This window comes from Corythoichthys intestinalis, unplaced genomic scaffold (genome assembly GCF_030265065.1).
Source record: "Corythoichthys intestinalis isolate RoL2023-P3 unplaced genomic scaffold, ASM3026506v1 HiC_scaffold_23, whole genome shotgun sequence".
NCBI classification, from domain to species: domain Eukaryota; kingdom Metazoa; phylum Chordata; class Actinopteri; order Syngnathiformes; family Syngnathidae; genus Corythoichthys; species Corythoichthys intestinalis.
Window position 1 is genome coordinate 5,419,118 of NW_026651592.1, and position 20,796 is coordinate 5,439,913.

Below are 20,796 nucleotides of genomic sequence, written 5' to 3' on the forward strand. Positions count from 1 at the left end.
ATGTATCGATAATTATTGTATCGCCATACGGTGAGATCTTCGTTACCGTGAACCTTGTATCGCAAATAGTATCGTATCATGAGATCCCACCCTTATTCATCATTTCTTAACACCTTTAAAGTGATAGCCGAAGGATGAAAATAGCCACATGATTGGATGTGCATCATCGTCAATGGCACTAAAAGAGTTAATGATCAGATTTTTTTTTTGTCATTGAAATCATGAAGTGGGAAATTCTTTTAACTTTTAACCCTGCCTGTATTTAATTTCATGACTGTCGCGTATTACCAAAGTATCACTCACATGTTATCCAGGCAGTCTGGTGGCTGCTTAAGACGATTTCCCTGCCTTAGATAATCGTAGATCTCGCTATTCTCCACGCCGGGGTACGGCGTCTGGCCCCTGGTGGCGATCTCCCACATGGTGACCCCGAATGACCACTGAGCAGAGAAGAGAAGAAGATATTAATTTTTCAGCGAAGAGCCGCGATAATGTCAAAACGGGCTGAGAGAACCAACCACGTCGCTCTTGGTGGTGTAAACTCGGTCGGCCAAACTCTCGATGGCGATCCACTTCACCGGCATCTTGGAGATGCGTCCCTGCCGGTAGTAGTCGCCGTTGTAGATCTTCTTGGAGAGTCCGAAGTCGGCCACGCACACGTTCATGTTCTCGTTCAGCCTGCAAGCAAATATTTCCATACTAGTGCCATGTTTTCTTCTTTTGCTTAAGTCTGATACCTAAAAAGTTAACTTACAACATTACCCTAATTTTCGGACTATAGGACGTTACATTTTTCCCTCATCTTTAACCCTGCGTCTTAATAGTCCAGTTTGAATCCTGCGTTTTATAGTCCAGTGCGGCTTATTTGTTGAATTATTTGGGTTAATGGGTAGCACTTTAATTGACAGCGGCGTCATTAGACTGCCATAAGTAGAGGAGTTCCAAAAAATCAATTATTACATGTATCGCGATTCGACACGTGACGATTCGATTACGATTCATAAAGGTTAAAAAACAATGATCTTCACTCATAACATTATGACAGCCGCTTGTTGCCGAACGAAATTCAAGACACGTCTACCGCCCGGACACCGTTAACGGACGCACGCACAACATTATGATGGATGCTCCCAGTTACTGGGAGATTTACTCCTTTTTAAAAGACTGGAAAATAAATTTGTGTATGACACAGGCAGGCACAGAATGTCCAGTAGTAGTTTTAAGGCATTTCAATTGAAAAATGTCCTGAGTGTATTGCTAAGACCTCTGTGCATCTATAAGAGGTGAGTACACGAACCCTCTTGTACTGTTTAGCCTTTATTGTCGTTTTTGAGATGTTTATAGTTAGCGCTAAGCTAATTAGCTAATTCGCTAAAGTGTATTTCATATGCAAACGTGTAAAACCATGATTAAGTACAGCGGTAACACTACAAACATGCAAAATAGTACAGAAATCTGTTATTGCGGGAGAGAGAGGGAGAGAAGTGCGTGCGCTGTAATGAGTGTGTGCGTGGCGGTGTCAAGAGCAGTTGCGATTTCCACCTGTAACACTGTGAAAACAAAGTATTTTGGTTGAAAGAAGTCTATTTTCTAAAGAGACTTTGTGTGCAGAAAATGTGGAATTCATTCCACCAGTGTAAATTTTATTGTATTGTTGAGAGAAATAAGTACTCCCTTTAAAATGGTTAATGTTTTTGCACTTTCTTGTAAAAAATAAATAAATAAAAAGGCAGCTTAAGGGCAGCTTTTTGTTGTATGGGCATGTTTCCATTTTTCCTGTTGAATCATAAGGATATTTTAAATAAATAATGGACATAAATTTGTTTGGCTACTTTAGTAATCAGTACTGTACGATGTATCTAACCGCGATAATCGCAATAACCGCGATCATCATCGATACCGCGATCATCGTTCAAAAATTGAACTGGAGCACCCTGAATCGTAATCGAATCGAATCATGGGGTGCCTATGATGGCACACCCCTAGCCATAAGACCTTCATAATTATGACATGAGCCATCATGGGCATCAGTGAATGCTTACGACAGATGTCAATAAGTGTCATCTGGCAAATTATGACACTAACCCCTTTTATGACCAATTCGGATATTTTACATCCATTCAATAGTGAGATAATTTAAAACAAAATGACATCCGTTATTTAGCAGTGCATGCTAGGAGGCATGTTGGATGACAACAGTGTTGACAGCAGGTTGCAGCAGAGGTTGACTGTCTCCTCCAAGGGAACAGTGATGATCAAATGAAGTTTCTTGAAGCAACGAAGCTTTGCAGCCAATTGGTTCAAAGCTTCATAGTGGTTCATTTGGTCTTATTACAGTCTTATGATGTCGCTGTCAAATAACTGTTACCAGTTAATATCTTTGGGTGTAAATTAGAGCTGTCAAACGATTAAAATTTTTAATCAAGTTAATCACAGCTTAAAAAGTAATTAATCGTAATTAATCGCAATTCAAACCATCTCTAAAATATGCCATGTTTTTCTGTAAATTATTGTTGGAATGGAAAGATAAGACAAGACGGATATATACATTCAGCATGCTGTACATAAGTACTGTATTTGTTTATGATAACAATAAATCCACAAGATGGCATTAACATTAACATTCTGTTAAAGCGATCCATGGATAGAAAGACTTGTAGTTCTTAAAAGACAAATGTTAGTACAAGTTATAGAAATTTTATATTAAAACCCCTCATAATGTTCTTGTTTTAATAAAATTTGTAAAATTTTCAATCAAAAAATAAACAAGTAGCTCGCCATTTAGATATCAATACTTACACAATGGTCATTGTGCTTAAACCTATACAATCAGTTGCACCAAAGCGCCAAAGGAGACAAAAAACACAAGTAACAAGTGACCATCACACTGTGCTGTCATTTTAATCTGTTTGAGCGGGGAATGTGCGTTAATTGCATCAAATATTTTAACGTGATTAATTTAAGAAATTAATTACCGCCCGTTAACGCGATCATTTTGACAGCCCTACTATTTATTAATAGTGTTATTATTATATTACATTATATTATATTATTCTTAGTTTATTTACTTTTGTTCCGTGAAGAATCCAGAAAGGGTTATTTGATTGTGGCTTAATTTTGACAGCCCTAGTGTAAATATCTCATAATATAGTGAGGACAGCTGCAGTTTATAGTCCAGTGTGGCTCATCTATGAACAAATTCTGTTTTCGTGTCAAATTTAGTGGGTGGTGGCTTATTGTCAGGTGTGCCTTATAGTCGGAAAATTACGGTAACTTCTTGTGAGTCTTATTAAAACAAAATTGGGTCAAACTCATCTGTATCGGTCACTGAAAAAAATAAAGAATGGCTACATAAGGGACAAATTCTCCTGACAGGATGTGAAAAGTAGAAGTTGCGTACATGCAGTTGCGAGCGGCGAGATCCCTGTGGATAAAGTTCTTGTTGCTGAGGTATTCCATCCCGCGGGCGATGTCGGTCATGAAGCGCACCAACATCTGCGACGGCAAATACTGCACCACACACACACACACACACACACACACACACACATTTGAAAAACGTCAAATCCGGGCACCAATATCGCCCATACACCAAAATATTTTGCTACTTACGACTGGACAATCTCCTAGCCGCGAGTAGAGCAGATAAGTATGGAGGTCTCCGTGTTTCATGTAGGGAAGGATGACCACGGGCGACGGGAAACCTTCGCTTTCTACCGTTTGTAGACACACACCTGCGTGGAGACATGAGCGTTAACCTCTTGATGCCCGAATTTATATTTGAAAGATATACAGTATATAAAGCGTTGAAGGAATACATAAGTACATCCAATAGTACTATATAAAAAATATTAAATACTAGAGTTGTCCATTATTATCGGGTAGCTCGGGGGTCGGCAACCCGTGTTTTAAGTGCCGCATGCGGCTCTTTAGCGCTGCCCTAGTGGCTCCCTGAAGCATTTTCAAAAATGTTTGAAAATGGATAAAGATCGAGGAGGGAAATATATTTTTGTCTTGATATGGTTCCCGTAGGAGGATAAAAATGACACAAACATTCTTAAAGTTTCCAATGTCCAATGCTGTAAAAATGCGTAAAATAAATATTAACTTGACATTTCTGTCAACAAAGATTTGCGTCATAGCCTGCGACATTTCTATCAGCAGGGCAGGATGTCAGACAGGTGGCTATTGTAACCAAACAGGCAGCTGTGTGACGGGCCATGTATCCGAAAAGGGAAAAAAAATAATTGAGGAAAACAGAGGATTCAATGTTCGCTGTCGATTTGTGTACCCACACACACATTGAGGACAGAATAAGTGCCTTATTGGCCTTATTGCCTTATTGGCACTTTGTACTTGCACTTGATCCCCCCCAAAAATTTGATTTCAACAATAAATATAGTGGTGCAATATAGGCACTTTTCCCAAACTTCAGTTGAATTTTTTCTTTTATTCTTCACGGAATGCTTATTTGGAAAACCTTGAAGTTGTTACATTTATCATTATCAAAGCACCCAGTGGGGCATCATAATAAAACTAGCCGTAATATGTTCACACAATAAGTCCACAACCACATACTTTATATTGGTATCAGTTTGACATAATTTATCAGTTAAAAAGTCATTATCAGACAACTCTAATAAATATAGAAAATTAAATTTAAGGAAAAAAATTCTAGAAAAAAAATAGATATTTTAAAGAAAGATATAAAAATGAAATATAAATATTTAAAAATTTAAGAATAGAATACAAAATTAAAATATTTTTTTAAATTAAAAAGGGGTATTTGTTTATGATTTTCAATTATCCTTTTTTTCTTTTTAGTTTTTCTAAAAATATTTTCTTTCATTTTCAATATTTTATTTTGATTATTATTTTTTAAAATATTTAGTTTCAATATTTTCTCCATTTTGTTTTCTTTTAATGATTTTTAAAAAATTAATATTCATTATGTTCTCATTTCGGTTGTAGTTTTCAGATTTTTTAAACAAAATTATCACTATTTTTTGATGTACCTCTGTATTTCACAGTGCTTTTTGATGTATATTTAATAAAAGGTTAATTTAGGCATCAAGGGGTTAAAAAGAAGGATAAAAGCGAAACAGAGGCGGAGTCTTACCGAGAAGTCTCATGACGTTAGCGTGGTCGAACTCTTTCATGCAGGTTGCTTCACGAAGGAAGTCCTCCATTTCGGAGCGCGTGCAAATGGCGACTACAAAAACACATGATGGATTTTTTAAATTAATTTAAAATTATAAAAATTCCAGTTCAAATGAATTAGACATCTAACGCTGTCAGTGGAAGGCAATGTGCGCTCACTTTTCATGGTCTTGACCGCGACACGTAGAACAGAGTCCTCTTGCGTGAGCTGACCTTCCATCACAGATCCGAATTCACCTGTAGATGGAAGAAAAATACACGACGTTTGAGGCACTCACGCCTGTCATTGGATGGAATAGTCGACCTCTTACCTTCACCGAGCGTCTTCCCCAACGTCAACTTGTGTCTGTCCACCATTACATCTTGGAGCTTCAACCTCAACTCGTCACTGATGCCTAGGCTGTTCACTGTTAACAAGCAGTAATACATGCATTACATTGATTGCAACCTTAACCCTTTACATGGCAAGCGACTAGTTATTTTAGTGATATAAAAAAATGTATGATTGTTACTTATTATGTTATTGTGCTATATATTATTGAATACATTTATAAATGGATAAATAATAATGTTAATAAAAATAAATTTATTAGATTTGGATCACTTCCTGTAGACTGAGTCACGTCCTGTTGATTTAGTTTCAATTTCAGGTCATTTTATTTTATTTCGTTTAAATTCCAGGTCACTTCCTATTGATTTTGATCTTCACTTTCTATTGCATTTTAGTCACTTCATGTTAATTTTGTCACATTTTTAGGTCACTTCATGTTGATGGGTTGACTGGGTGACTTGCTTTTCATTTTAGGCCACTTTTTATTGATTTTGAAGCATTTTTGGGTTACTCCTGTTGATTTTTAGGTATTTCCAGGTCACTTGCTGTTTATTTTGGGCAGAAGTGGGAAGTAACGAGTTACATTTACTTGAGTAACTTTTAGAGAAAGTTTTTTTCCAAGCTATACCTTTTTATTTTTACTTGAGTAGATTTGCAAAGAAAAAAACTACTACTACTGCTACTTTGGGCTACACAAGCTAGCTAGCGATGCTGAGAGTAGCTCTACCGATTTCACCAATGAGACGTCACAACAATAATAACATGACTCCATTACACCAATCAGACGCAAGCTTGCCGTTCTATGATCACGCAAGCGTTTTCAATCACGCGTCTTTAAAGCATCATAACAAATGAAATATTTGACATAAAGTGCTGCCTTCAACATGAATCGAAAGCACGGATTTAAAACTCTCTCCTAGTTGTTATTTGGCACCGATTGACGACGGAAAACCAGAGATAGGATCCTTTTAATTTCATAATAGTAACTATTAAAGAACTTCAGTATTCAGTATTCAAACTAGGAATTATTTTCTCCACTAGAGGGCAGGGCACTCATTGCCTGGCACCACCAGACTATTCTCCCTGTATTTTTCAAACACTGCGAGAAATAGTCTGGGACCCAGCCCGTTAACAGCCTCTCGGGCAAGTACAAAATCAACCGTCCAATCAGATTCGTTTATTTGCGTGGCGTGTTCTTAACGAGTAACGTCACTCTTGCGCGCCGAAAGTCGTCTCTACAACAACACAGATGGCGAACGGAAGAGCCGAGAATATGTTCCAGTAAAACCAGTTTTAAATGACCAAAACCACATCGACACAAGTCATTGACAACAGTCAAAATGGCTCGTGCTAGCCATGTTGAATAAACTTCTCCATTCTCCGCTCACGTTAATTACTTGTCGCTTTAACAACGTCACGTCTGCCCGTCGCTGATTGGTCCACTCCGCTGACTGTTTGCTGTGGCTTGCTCCACCCTCGGAATAGAGCAGGGCGGTAAACCGAAAATTTACCGTCACCGAAATTCTTAACGATGACCGACGTAATTTTGACCATGTCGGTAAATTCGGTAAATTAATAAAACAAGAAAATATAGTCTTTTCATCCCGCTTTGATTCTGTGTTGTTCGTCTATGTTCATTCCCCTTTAAGAAAGCAGTCAATGGGCTTACGTAGAGAGTCACGTGATCATCAAGAAGCCAATCAAACAAAAGCCTGGTAAGCTAACGCTAGCAGCTAACCCTACAAGCAAAACGTGATGGAGTGTGGCTTAAGGGAGGTTCACCAAACTTTCACCCGACATTTAGTAGACTCTTGGTGGCATCCAGACGGGCTTTCACCCGCTGTCCTCCCTTGTTCTCACGATTTCCAGAGATGGTGCTTTCGTGGCTTTCTACTGGTAGCCAGGCTAACGCTAGCTAGCGGCTAACGCTACAAATGAACGTGATGGAGTCGGATAGCGGCTCTAACCTTCCCCAGCTATTTTTCTGTATGTGCTTATTTCTGTGTCATTATTGCTATCATAAAATCTTAAGCGTTTCATTTGAAGAAGATCAATATAGCTTTAATGTTTGTGTGTCTCTCTGTTTGTTTGGGGGTTCATTTGTGCGTGCATTTATTAAAAAATGCACTGGGGGGCTGAAACCATAAAGTAAACACTTGTATTTAATAATTTATGTCACAGCAGGCAGCCATTAACAATAAGTTGTCTTTTTGAAGTGTACTGTTCAAGCTGCAAGTCATTTGTGTTACAATGACATGTTTGCACAGGCATATTGATTTTGATAATGTACATTGTTCAAGTCATACACGCTGTTATAAATGTTCATACTTGAATTCTTATAGCTTACAATACATTTTTATAAACTTAATGTTTAGACTGCATGTACAACTGTTAAATACGGTATATGAAATTGAATGCTGGTAAATAAATCAACAAGAAACAGTTAATCTGTATTTCATGCATTGATTCAGATTTTCAAATTATATAACAGTACGCTTGGGCGAATTTATCGTCATTTATCGTTATCGAGATAAATCTGCTCAATTTATCGTGATACATGTTTAAGGCCATATCGCCCAGCCCTACCTCGGAATTTGATCTGTCGGACGGTCGCCAGACTCAATCGCTGGAACAGCGGTGAATCTGGTAGACCAGGCAACGGCACTCATGTTCTTTGGACGAATAATGCTTCGTTACTGTTTTTTTCTTCTTTAATGATATGAGTATATATATTTGAGTATTGATACACTGCCAGTGGGGAAACCCATTGGCAGTGTATCAAATACTTGTTCTCCCCACTGTATTTATATTAGGGCTGTCAAAATTATCGCGTTAACGGGCGGTAATTAATTTTTTAAATTAATCACGTTAAAATATTTGACGCAATTAACGCACATGCCCCGCTCAAACAGATTAAAATGACAGCACAGTGCAATGTCCACTTGTTACTTGTGTTTTTTTGAAGTTTTGTCGCCCTCTGCTGGCGCTTTGGTGCGACTGATTTTGTGGGCTTCAGAACTCATTAGCATTGTGTAATTATTGACATCAACAATGGCGGGCTACTAGTTTATTTTTTGATTGGAAATTTTACAAATGTTATTAAAACGAAAACATTAAGAGAGGTTTTAATATAAAATTTCTATAACTTGTACTATTATCTTTGAAGAACTGCAAGTCTTTCTATCCATGGATCGCTTTAACAGAATGTTAATGCCATCTTGTTGATTTATTGTTACAATTAACAAATACAGTACTTATGTACCGTATGTTGAATGTATATATCCATCTTGTGTCTTATCTTACCATTCCAACAATAATTTACAGAATATGGCATATTTTATAGATGGTTTGAATTGCGATTAATTACGATTAATTAATTTTAAAGCTGTAACCAACTCGATTAAAAATTTTAATCGTTTGACAGCCCTAATATATTGTATATATTTTTTAATTTCTTTATCTTAATGTGGTCATTTAATGGGGTTGTTGTACAGTATCATTATAACAACAGTTTATATAGATACATTTGTGCTGAGAGAAAAAAAATAACATTGTTTAAAATACAAATCAATAAATAAACAGTTACTCAAAATGTTACTCATTACTTGAGTATTCTTTTCACTGGATACTTTTTTACTTGAACTTGAGTACATTTTTTGGATGACTACTTTTACTCTTACTCGAGTAATATTATTTTAAAGTAACGCTACTCTTACTTTGGGTAAATAATTTTGGCTACTCTACCCACCTCTGATTTTGGCTCGCTTTCTGTTATTTAGGTTAAATTTCAAGTCAGTTCTTATTGATTTGAGGGCATTTTTGGGTCACTTCCTGTTGAATTGGGCCATTTGCGGCTCACTTTCTATTGATTTTTAGTCAATTCCTGTTGATTTTTACACATACTATGGTCACTTATTTACTGTTGATTTTCGGGCATTTACGAGACACTTTAATTTAATTCGGAATCACTTCCGCTTGATTTGGGGTTCCTGTACACTTATTGATTCAGGTTCAATTCCCCTATTGATTTTGAGGCATTTTTGGGTTACTCCTGTTGATTTGGGGGTATTTCACCAAGGTCACTTCCTATTTATTTTGGGTCACTTTCTGTTATTGAGGTTCAATTCCAGGTCACTTCCTATTGATTTTAGGGCACATTTGTGTCGCTTTCTGTTGCTTTTGTGGCATGTTCGAGTCACTTTCTATTGATTTTTAGTCACTTCCTGTTCATTTTGGCACATTTTCAGGTCAATTCCCGTTGATTTTGGGTCACTTCCTGTAGACTGGTTAACTTCCTTTTCATTTCAGCTCACTTCCTGTCGATTTCCTGTAGGTTCAATTTCAGGTCACTTATTATTGATTTTGAAGCATTTTTGGGTCACTTTCTGTTGATTTTGGCACGTTTCCAGGTCACTTTCCATTTCTTTATCAGCTTTTTTTAAAATTAAAAATTATAAATAAACAGCTGAAAAATTGATGAAAAAAAAAACATGTTACTTTTCTATCTTTTTAGATTAAAAACGATACATTTTTTTATTTTATATAATTGAAGTAGGCCTGTCAACAATAACGCGTTAACGACCATGATTAATCTGGAAATATTAACGCATAACAAAAAAAAAAAAAAAAAAAAAAAAACGCAATTTACCGCTCAAACTAAGTTTGGCCACAACTGCCTCCCGTAGTCCCACATGCTGATGTTTACATTCTCCGCGCAGCAATGCAGGACATAATGCAGCCGGCCACGATGAGTGAGGAAGATGACCAAATTCCGTTTTAAAAAGATGCCTAATGGAAACCTGGATAAAACCAAAGTTGTGTGCACATACTGCTGTGACGAACTGTCCTTCAATCGAAGCTCAACCAGCCTAAAGTACCACCTTCGGGAAAGGCACATCTTCGCTAGTGTTAGCAATGACGCTAACACTGCAGGAACAAGCCGCAGTCATCAAGCTTCACTGGCAGAGTGCGGACTAGGACTTGCCAACAAAAAGAAACCATGTAGGTTGACTACTGCTATCGCTACATGGGTAGCCAGAGACTGTAGACTGTAGACCCATTAACATAGTCGAAGACGAGGGCCTTGAAAATCCAATGACAACAAACAACAACAACCAATGACAAACCACTAGACAGGTACAAGGCAGTGCCAGCATGGACTCATGTCCATTACAGTGGTGGTCTGCGCACAATAGTGCCCACAGTAAGCTGGCCCACCTTGCAAAAAAGTATCTGGTCACACCTGCCTCCTTGCAAGACACTATTTTCTTTGACAGGGTACATTGTTCAAAAGAAAAGATCTGCTCTGTTATCTGAAAATGTCAACAAGCTAGTTTGCCTGAGAAGTTGGTTTAAAAAAAAAAAAAAAAAAAAAAAAAAAAAAAAAACATGGCTAACTTAAGCAGTGTTTCTGAACACCTTTACACACAGTTTAGTGTAATGTTTTTCAGTTAAGTGTGTGAAAATTGTTTTTTTTTATTTATTTATTTTTTTTTATCTCACACAGCTTTCAGGCCATATAGTGTAAAACTGCAAGTGCTGCATTTATTTGTTTTCAAATGTCAAATTTAACAGACAAGTTGTTTACACATTTTTTGAAATACTAGCTATTGTTACTGTATTGTGCTTGTCTGCTTTTTAAATTGGGAGTCAATTTTGGGTAATATGCCAAACGGTACTTTGAGCCACATTGTTAGTCTGAGGCACTTTAATCTGTTAAAACTCTTTGCTTTTTAATACAGACAATTTATTTTATTTTTTATTTTATACGAGCTGAGTTGTTAAATAAAATGTTAAAACTCAATTTGGTTAATCATTAATACATTCACACATCATACATTTCATCTTAAAAACAAATTTTAAGTCAATTATAGTATTTTCCTAGATTTTTTTTCCTGAAGAGCAACTTTATTCGTCCCGAGGGAAATGTGATTAATCATGATTAATCACACAATTGACATATGATTAACTAGATTAAATTTTTTAATCGTTTGACAGCACTAAATTAAAGATAAACTAATTATGAAATAATAGGAAGAATATACTTACTTCCAACAGGGTCAAAATAGAGGATTTGTACTATTTTTAGGTCAAAAAAGAGAAGAATATACTTACTTCCAAGAGGATCAAAATAGAGGATTTGTACCATTTTTAGATCGAAAAAGTCTCTGAACAATAATCGACCATCAAAATATAAAAAAATAAATACACATAAAACTTAATTTCAACGTCAAATAGTTGTAGATTAACTATGGCAGTCTTATTTTGCACTGGCCCATGAAAATGCTTTAGTTTAACACCCCTGTGTTAGACAATCTTAAATCTCCCAAAGACATTCCATCTGCACATTTATCTTCATCTGTAGGCCTCATTTTGGGGCTAGTCAGGACTTGTAAAGCACCTGCATGTGCGTGTTTAGAGTGACTTCTGTCTGGAATTCCATAGGTAGGACTAGATTGCTGCAGATGATTGTGTACGCGCGACTGCATGTTGGCACGCTAGGTGAGGAAGTGAAAACTCACGCGTGGCCTCGGTGGTACGGCGGCTATATGAGCGTCGCGCCCGGTAGCGGACCACCAGCTCCCCACTCTGCATCATGGGCTCAAACGCGTCTCTGAAAATGACAACAAGAATGGATGTTAACGGTATATAAGTAATATATGAAAGTAATATAAGATATCAATATGTAATAATATTATATAAAGTAAGAGTAATATATGAGGTAGAAATATATATATATATATATGGCGGAAAACCCAGACAAGGCTCTTGCACCCCTCTTTAAAATAAACTGCTGTATTTTAAGCCAAAAGAACTGTTGTGTTTGATAGAACAATATGTCTAGATGCTGCCATAGCAGATTCACCACGCATTAAGCCCTTGAACTATTTTTAATTTGTCCGTTTTACCCTGAAAACCCCCGTTAACAGACATCGCGCAACCGCTTTTGTTTCAACCTAGCCATAAAAAGAAGGTAAGTAATTATATTTATTATTCAAAATATTTGATTTTTAGCTTGGAATCATTCATTGATGTCTAATATTTAGTTAAAAAAAAAAAAGAACGACTTTAAAAAATTATTCACTCGCATATTTTAAACTTTAAAACGAATCACGTCACAATGAAAAATTTGGAGTCTGTAAAAAAGGAATATCTACCTCATAACTATCGCTTAATAGTATTTTTTGTTATGTTAGATGATAAACAATCGATCCAAACAAACAAACAAAAAAATTGAAAAATAACGTTTAAAAGGGTAACTATGTGAAAAAGAAAATCTCAACCACTCCTTGTTGTCTGTGATTTCTGCATCGCGACCCTTGTTATATCACCATGTTTCACCAATAAAATCCCCCACAAATCCGGCTGTGGCCATTCACAGCTGTCTCTTGACACACGGTGATACATGCTACATGGAGTTTTTGGATCGAAACAAGGTAAGTAGTATGCGATAATATCTCGTTAAAATCTTGGCGTCTTTAATTCAGCTCTCGCATGCTCTCCAGTTAGGGTTTTGCTGTTTAAAAAATATTTTTTAAAAATGCCCTCCTGTTCAAAATTTTTGTTCCCCCAGAAAATTGACATTTTAAGTAGGGTTGTTCCGATCATGGTTTTTTGCTCCCAATCCAATCCCGATCGTTTTAGTATCTGCCGATGCCGATATTTCCCGATCCGATTGCTTTTTTTTTTTGCTCCCGATTCAATTCCAATCATTCCCGATAATTTTTCCCGATCATATACATTTTGGCAATGCATTAAGAAAAAAATGAATAAAACTCGGACGAATATATACATTGAACATACAGTACATAAGTACTGTATTTGTTTAATATGACAATTAATCCTCAAGATGGCATTTACATTATTAACATTGTTTCTGTGAGAGGGATCCACGGATAGAAAGACTTGTGACTTTGTATATTGTGACTAAATATTGCCATCTAGTGTATTTGTTGAGCTTTCAGTAAATGATACTGCAGCCATGCCCCAATGCATGATGGGACGTGGAACCATGATGGGAAGTGGAACCATGACTGTGCGTCGTGCTCCCAATGGATATATCTTCTCTGCTTTGGGAAATAAGGTGTTAAGACAAAGGGCGACGCGGTGGCTGAGTGGTTAGCACGTCTGCCTCACAGTTCTGAGATCAAGGGTTCAATCCCGGGCTTCGGCCTTCCTGTGTGGAGTTTGCATGTTCTCCCCGTGCCTGCGTGGGCTTCCTCCGGGAACTCCGGTTTCCTCCCACATCCCAAAAACATGCATGGTAGGCTGATTGAACACTCTAAATTGTCCATAGGTGTGAGTGTGTGCGTGAATGGTTGTGTGTCTCCTTGTGCCCTGCGATTGGCTGGCAACCAATTCAGGGTGTCCCCTGCCTACTGCCCGAAGTTAGCTGGGATAGGCTCCAGCACCTCCGCGACCCTCGTGAGGAATAAGCGGCATGGAAAATGAATGAATGAATGAATGAATGTTAAGACAAAGATCAATTGCCACCTTGCTTCCCCACATTGCTTCCCATGATATTTCTAATCATAGGGAGAGGGATTGCAAGGCTTTAGCCAATTGAAGAAAGGCTCCAAAGGCTGCCATAATTCACTCTACTCAATTTGCGCTGCATTTTATCTCTCTATATACCATAATTTTTGGACTATAAGGCGCACCTGACTATAAGCTGCGCCCACCAAATTTGACACAAATACAGCATTTGTTCACAGATAAGCCGCACTGGACTATAAGCTGCAGCACTCCTCACTGTATTATGGAATATTTACACCAAAAGATAGTAACCGACAACACTTTATTTGACAGCGGCACCGTAAGGCTGTCATAAGACCAAATGAGCCACCATGAAGCTTTGAACCAGTGGGCTGAAAAGCTTAATTGCTTTGAGGAGCTTAATTTGCCCATCACTGCTCCACCTGCTGTCAACACTGTTGTCGTCCAACATGCCTCCTAGCATGCATTGAAGCACTACAGATATAAATAACAATCAAAATTCATGTTCTCTAAATTATTTCTTCAGTTACTGTTTCAGTTTCATTTATTGCTATAGATGGTATTTGGTAACTCTTTATTTGAAAGTGGCCCCATAAAACTGCCAGTACACAATCATAATTATGACATGACACTGTTATGACAATTAATGAATGCTTATACCAGATGTCATTTAGTGTTTTTCGGCAAATTATCTCACTTTTGAATGGATGTAAAAGTTCCGAGCTGAACATAAATGGAGATAGTGACATAGTTTGCCGGATGACACTTAATGACATCTGTCATAAGCATTCAGTAATGCCCATGATAGTGTCATGTCATAATTATGACGGTCATAAGACCAAATGAACCACCATTGCTTCAAGAAGCTTCATTTGGACATCACTGCTCCCTTGGAGAGACAGTCAACCTCTGCTGCCACCTGCCGTCAACAATGTTGTTGTCCAACATGCCTCCTAGCGTGCATTGCAGCGCTACAGCTGTAAATAACAATCAAAATTCATGTTACGTGCCAATCATTTCTTCAGTTGCTGTTCCAGTTGTTTCATTAATTGCTAGTTATGGTATTTAGTAACATTTTATTTGACAGTCGTGCCATAAGACTATCATAATTATGACATGACACTGCCATGAGCTTTAATGAATCCTTATGACAGATGTCATTTCGTGTCATCGGGAAATTATCTCACTTTTGAATAGATTTAAAAGATCCGAGCTAGACATAAATGGAGTTAGTGACATAGTTTGCCGGATGACAATGACATCTGTCATAAGTAGGGATGGGAATTGATAGGATTTTTACGATTCCGATTCCATTATCGATATTGCTTAACGATTCGATTCTCTTATCGATTCTAATTTGGGAAAAAAGAAGAACAAACGTTTTGATTGGCATCGAGTTTGTTTAATCAGAAGTCACAACCTTACAAACTCACAACGAGATCAAAAGAGGCCCAAAGCCTCAATGTTAACTGTGGCAATAAGTGGCAAATACACAAGAATGTGTAACATTTTACTGAAACATTTATCTAATAGAAATACAAAATATTGGTATATATATATAGGCAGATAGGTTTTTGTTCTGCCTTTGGCAATATGTGTTAAAGCAGGGGTCCCCAAACTTTTTCCTGTGAGGGCCACATAACTTTTCCCTTCTCTGATGAGGGGCCGGGGTCAGTTTGTTACAGAAAAAGTGTGACGATTGCAGAAGTGCATAAATGTAAAAAATTATTGTTTTTCAGAAAGCCACAATCAAATAACCCTTTCTGGATTCTTTATAATAATAATAATAATAATAATTAATAATAAAAACACTATTAATCAAATAGATAATAACCAAATAACCCTCTCTGAATTCTTCAAGGAAAAGGCCAGAAAATAAATAACACGATTGAGAAAAAAAAAAAAAAAAATTCAAAATGGCCGGACCAAATGTGGAGGCGGGCCATATTTGGGCTGCGGGCCGCAGTTTGAGGACCACTGGAGCGCGCATACACCCAAAGAAGAAATGGCGCATCCAAGTGAGTGAGAGAGGGAAACACTTCTACGAGCCTACGTTCTTTGTTAATGTTAATATCTATAGAGGCAACGCCTGTATGTATCATCTTTTGTGTTGTTGTTGTTGTGTTTCCACTCGCGATCGGACACTTAAGTCCAGTTGTGTAGTGGTTTGAACGATGTGCTAATGCTAGCGAACGAATGCTAACCATACTGTTATTAGCAGCTAATCATCGCTGATTTACTTTGATGCAAACCTGTTTGTTATTGGGGACGAAATTGATTTGTTTCATTTCTATTCTTAGTTTCACTCTTCAAGTGATGGTTGAATAAAGTCAGCAAATTATACCAACGTCTTCTGCATCGTCATTTGGGAGTTTAGCTAACTGTATAGCCGGGACTTTGTACTGTGAAGACACACTTTCAAGCGTTTGAACCTACGTGCTGTCATTGTTATGTTTATGGCTGCAATGCTCGTGCTTACCCGTCGTAACCTTTCATTTTCACACTCTTTCCTGGTGAAGTGTAGTCAAACTTTGGAGCGAGTGGTTCTTGGCGCCATGCTAGTTTGATGCATTTGGACAACAAGACAGTCACGACGCAATATGCGTCTTCAGGACTCGTTAAAGGGATCGTTAAGGCTTTTTCATTGTGATGTCGAGGCCTCGAAACACTCGGAACCGGTTCCGAATTGGAATCGGATTTCGATTCCCATCCCTAGTCATAAGCATTTATTAATGCCCTTGATATTGTTATAATTATGACGGTCTTATGACACCGCTCTCAAATAAAGTGTTACCTATTAACCCAAATAAATCAACAAATAAGCCACGCTGGACGATAAGCCGCAGGATACTGAGGGAGGGAAAAAAATAGCGGCTTATAGTCCGGAATTTACAGTAGGTAAAACGGTGTCGTTACAGATTGGGCGCGACAATTGAGTGAGAGGGTCGTGCAGTGCATACATTAATTGCGTTAAGTATTTTAATGTGACACATTTTTAAATAATTTAATTGCCGCCATTATATTTTTGATAACCCTACCTTAACCCTTTAAGGTCTGGGCCTATTTTGCATGCCTTTGAAGTTACCTTTATATTTCAAAGAAAGAATTGTTTACGATGGCCTGGTTTGGTCCCTTTTTTTGTGACACCTTGAACTTCATGTCCAAACTGTTGTTTCCTTCACTGACCAATTATAAATCATCATTTTGGGCCCAAAGAGACCAAAAATTCCAAAATCGTTTTGTCAAAATGTTTAATATTGATGTCCAATTGACAACCAAACATGCGTAACGAACATTCAACATGTTAGGATGAACATTCAACCAAAAAAATTTAGAATACTCTTATATTTGACAATTCAACATAAACAACAGGTATAGCCATAGGCGTTTTTTGCCTTTATACATGCTCTAGTCAAAACAGGTTATATACAGCAGACCAAACAGTGAAGAACAGCGAAAAAATATATACCATCTAACACAAAAAGTGTTTAGAGGCCATCTCTTTATGAGTTTAGGTATTGCAGCCCATCACCTGATGAAAACTATGTACACACAATCAAGCTTGAACACACATTTATATACACAAATTGAGAAGACTGATTGTGGGGAAAAAAATATATATATATAACATTGGAAAAAAAAGTATTTTCAAAAATATTTACAATAAACAAGTTACATTTTTTTCAGGCATGCCACTCCTAAAAGCAGTTTCGTCCTGGATTTAGACACAGGGCTACATCACACAGACCACACTTCCATGGGGTGTCGGTCCTCTTTCCACCCTTCCATTTTCATTTCACTTTACTTTCATTGTCACTATAAATGTACATGAAAAAAAAGTTAGTATTTATGAAAATAATAAAGTATAAAATAAAAATATATACAGCAATAAATAATAATGGAAATCTATATGTATGACAATAGAAAGAATACCATAGCTGAATATGTGCTACATCCCTAATCTTCATATAGAAGAAGAACACCACAAATTATAAATTCCTGCCTGGGATACACACAGTGAACGTACGACTTTGATCTGATATGCACATTTTATTATTATATACACAAACAAACACTTATACTGCATCAAAATTAACTTTGTCTTGCAATATCGAAAGAAACTTTCAAAAGAAACTTTTTCAGCAGAAAAAAAAAAAAAAAGTGAGTTGGCTTACCTCTGCTCGTCGATGGCGTCACCCACGTGTTCAAATCCGTCACTATCTTCACTCGAGGACTCTTCCGAAGAAGACGATGATGACGAATTTGGACCATCCTCTTCCTCAAGTTGATCAAAAAGCACAATTGCTTGCGCTAAATTTAGTTTTCCGTTCATTCTCAAAGTCACACAAAGTCGCTGCTCGATCCAAACGGCCGTCGTTCGCCACCTCGCTGCTTCAGAACACTCCTCCCTCTCGTTCGGTGGAACCTCGCGCGGCAGTTATATATATATATTTTTTTAAAACCGCATTTTGTGCTTCCACTGTGACTTCGAAAGGATTCGTTTGATTTGTGTTTTTTTCATGGAGCTTCCGTTTTGAAAAAGGACAAGAAATGATGGAAATATAGACATAAACAAATGATCCATGCAGCGTTTTAATGTTTTTTTGAGAGGACAATAAAACTATAAAACTTAAATGACAATATCTCACGTTTTAGTTGGTCGATTGACTTCAAATAATAACGAGAGTAAACCGCAACTTCCGCACTTTAAAACGAGACCAACCAACGGCATGTGGGTGACGTAATTAAAACGTGAGGGCGCTTCAAAGACGACGTGCGCTGAGGACGCGCCGGCGCGTCCTTCGACTCTCAAGGGTTAAGCCTAAACTAAAGACTCTGGATGAGTGTAACATATTATGTCTGTAACATTAAATACAATTAGAAAACGATTTAATACAGTATATATTAAAAAAAAGGCTTGGCCGATATTTTTTTGCCGATTCCGATACTTTGAAAATGACGTGATCGGACCCGATCGATCGGGATGCCGATCGATGGGGACATCTCTAATATTAAGCTTTCAAATGATGTATCACACATGCATATAGGAAAATTTTGAAATTTGGCCAAATTGGGGGTCTCAAAGCGGAACTTCAAGTCACCTGAGTTTTTTCTGCCATATACATATTTATATATATAGTATGTCAAATTAAAGTTACTGCATCATTTTAAACATGACATGTAATGTGAAATTCATCGTAATATAACGTGAAATGTATCACTTCAATTAAGACATTTTATCAAATTTAAACATAATTTTTGGTGAAATTATTGGACTTAAAACATGAAATGTTATCATGTTAGAATTTGATGGGGTTTATATAACCTGCTGTTATGGACAAATATCCAGCATATTTTGCCTTGATTGAGGACATTTGATATGAATGAGCCACTACGCACCCGAATCGCGTCTCCTTGCGCCGCAGTTTGGCTACGTAGACAGCCATGAGTGCGCCAAGGGCCACGGCGCCCGTCATGGCCATCACCACGTACCACCAGTGCCACGAAAAAGCCGGCAGAGACGATAGACCTGTCAAGAAAATATGTGAGCAGATTTGAGTGGACTCTGTTTAAAGCAAAAAGATGTGAAAAATGTGTCATCTAATTCAAGCAACACAATGTATAGGTGTGATTATAGAAAGTGAATAAACTTTGTTCACTTTATTATTTAAACTTAAATTTCAAAAAAGGAAACACAATCAGGAATGTTAAAGCTTGAGGCATTGCAACACCTTAAAGGGAACCACAGATTAAAGACTTTTAGGCTCAAATAAGCCACAATTTTTTTCTTTTACTAAAATATTTTACAAGAAACACAGATATTATTACCATGGATTTGAAATTCTTAATATTTAGTACACGTTTTGACCTATGGAGAGTGCCATGTTTTACGCGCACAATGCACACTAGGGGCGATGACGCGGTTAGACTGGACAGGGAGAATAGCTGTGCTAGCTAGCAAGCGAAGTTAGGATGACGACTGGTGTGAATTTCTCACATTCTGCTGCTGCTCAGATTGTTTTGTTAAAGAGATGTGGGATGGTTCTCAACATCGTACCTTGATACAATTCCAGCTCATCAGCATTGTCACTGAACCGATCCTAGGCAGCTTGTCGAGATAATAACTTGCTACGATTTAACAGTTTGTATATCCCTTGGTTGCTAGTTGCATCGTTACTTTGTTTTTCGTTTGTCTGCCTCTCACCGCGGGGTTCCCTCCGCCCCCCCCCCCTTTTTTTTAATTAAAAAAAAAAATTTTTTTAAATCGATCCTGAACTATTGTCACTGATCATTTTAGTGTCTCCCTTTTCGCGATTGCAGGTTTTTTTGTGTTTTAAATACTCTTTTACGCAATCCCTATGTTTTCGTTGTCTGCTTGCAGTCTGAAGTGAGCTGTGTTTTCTAATTCTATGGTCAATAACATGATATTATTAAAAAGAAAATATTTAAGTTCCGTTTCGATATCAACAAAAATAATTGCTTATCAATTAGAAAATGAATTCATGCAGAAAAACTAGAAAATAAAAATATTATATAAAATGAAAAAACAATTCATATTAAGAAATACATAATAATAATAAAATATTTTTAATTGTCATGATCACAAAAATTGTTGCTTTTTAATTCATATATGAATTTATGCATTAAACTCAAAAATGAAATAACATATATATATATATTAGGGCTGTCAAAATTATCGCATTAACGCGCGGTAATTAATTTTTTAAATTAATCATGTTAAAATATTTGACGCAATTAACGCACATGTCCCGCTCAGACAGTATTCTGCCTTTTGGTAAGTTTTACAG

The 20,796-nt window shown here is 37.1% G+C and overlaps 1 protein-coding gene across 1 annotated transcript in view; it reads right to left on the reverse strand.

The window, feature by feature from the left end:
- Nucleotides 1–20,796, reverse strand: part of LOC130911102 (tyrosine-protein kinase receptor UFO-like) — a 99,340-nt gene that overhangs the window by 11,627 nt on the left and 66,917 nt on the right. The window contains exons 11-19 of the mRNA XM_057828814.1: nucleotides 19,388–19,517; nucleotides 12,013–12,104; nucleotides 5,472–5,567; nucleotides 5,320–5,397; nucleotides 5,120–5,212; nucleotides 3,613–3,734; nucleotides 3,401–3,510; nucleotides 519–678; nucleotides 304–440 (exon numbers count right to left, since the gene is read on the reverse strand). Of these exons, the coding sequence (XP_057684797.1) occupies nucleotides 304–440; nucleotides 519–678; nucleotides 3,401–3,510; nucleotides 3,613–3,734; nucleotides 5,120–5,212; nucleotides 5,320–5,397; nucleotides 5,472–5,567; nucleotides 12,013–12,104; nucleotides 19,388–19,517 (1,018 nt within the window). The remainder of the gene's footprint in view (nucleotides 1–303; nucleotides 441–518; nucleotides 679–3,400; nucleotides 3,511–3,612; nucleotides 3,735–5,119; nucleotides 5,213–5,319; nucleotides 5,398–5,471; nucleotides 5,568–12,012; nucleotides 12,105–19,387; nucleotides 19,518–20,796) is intronic.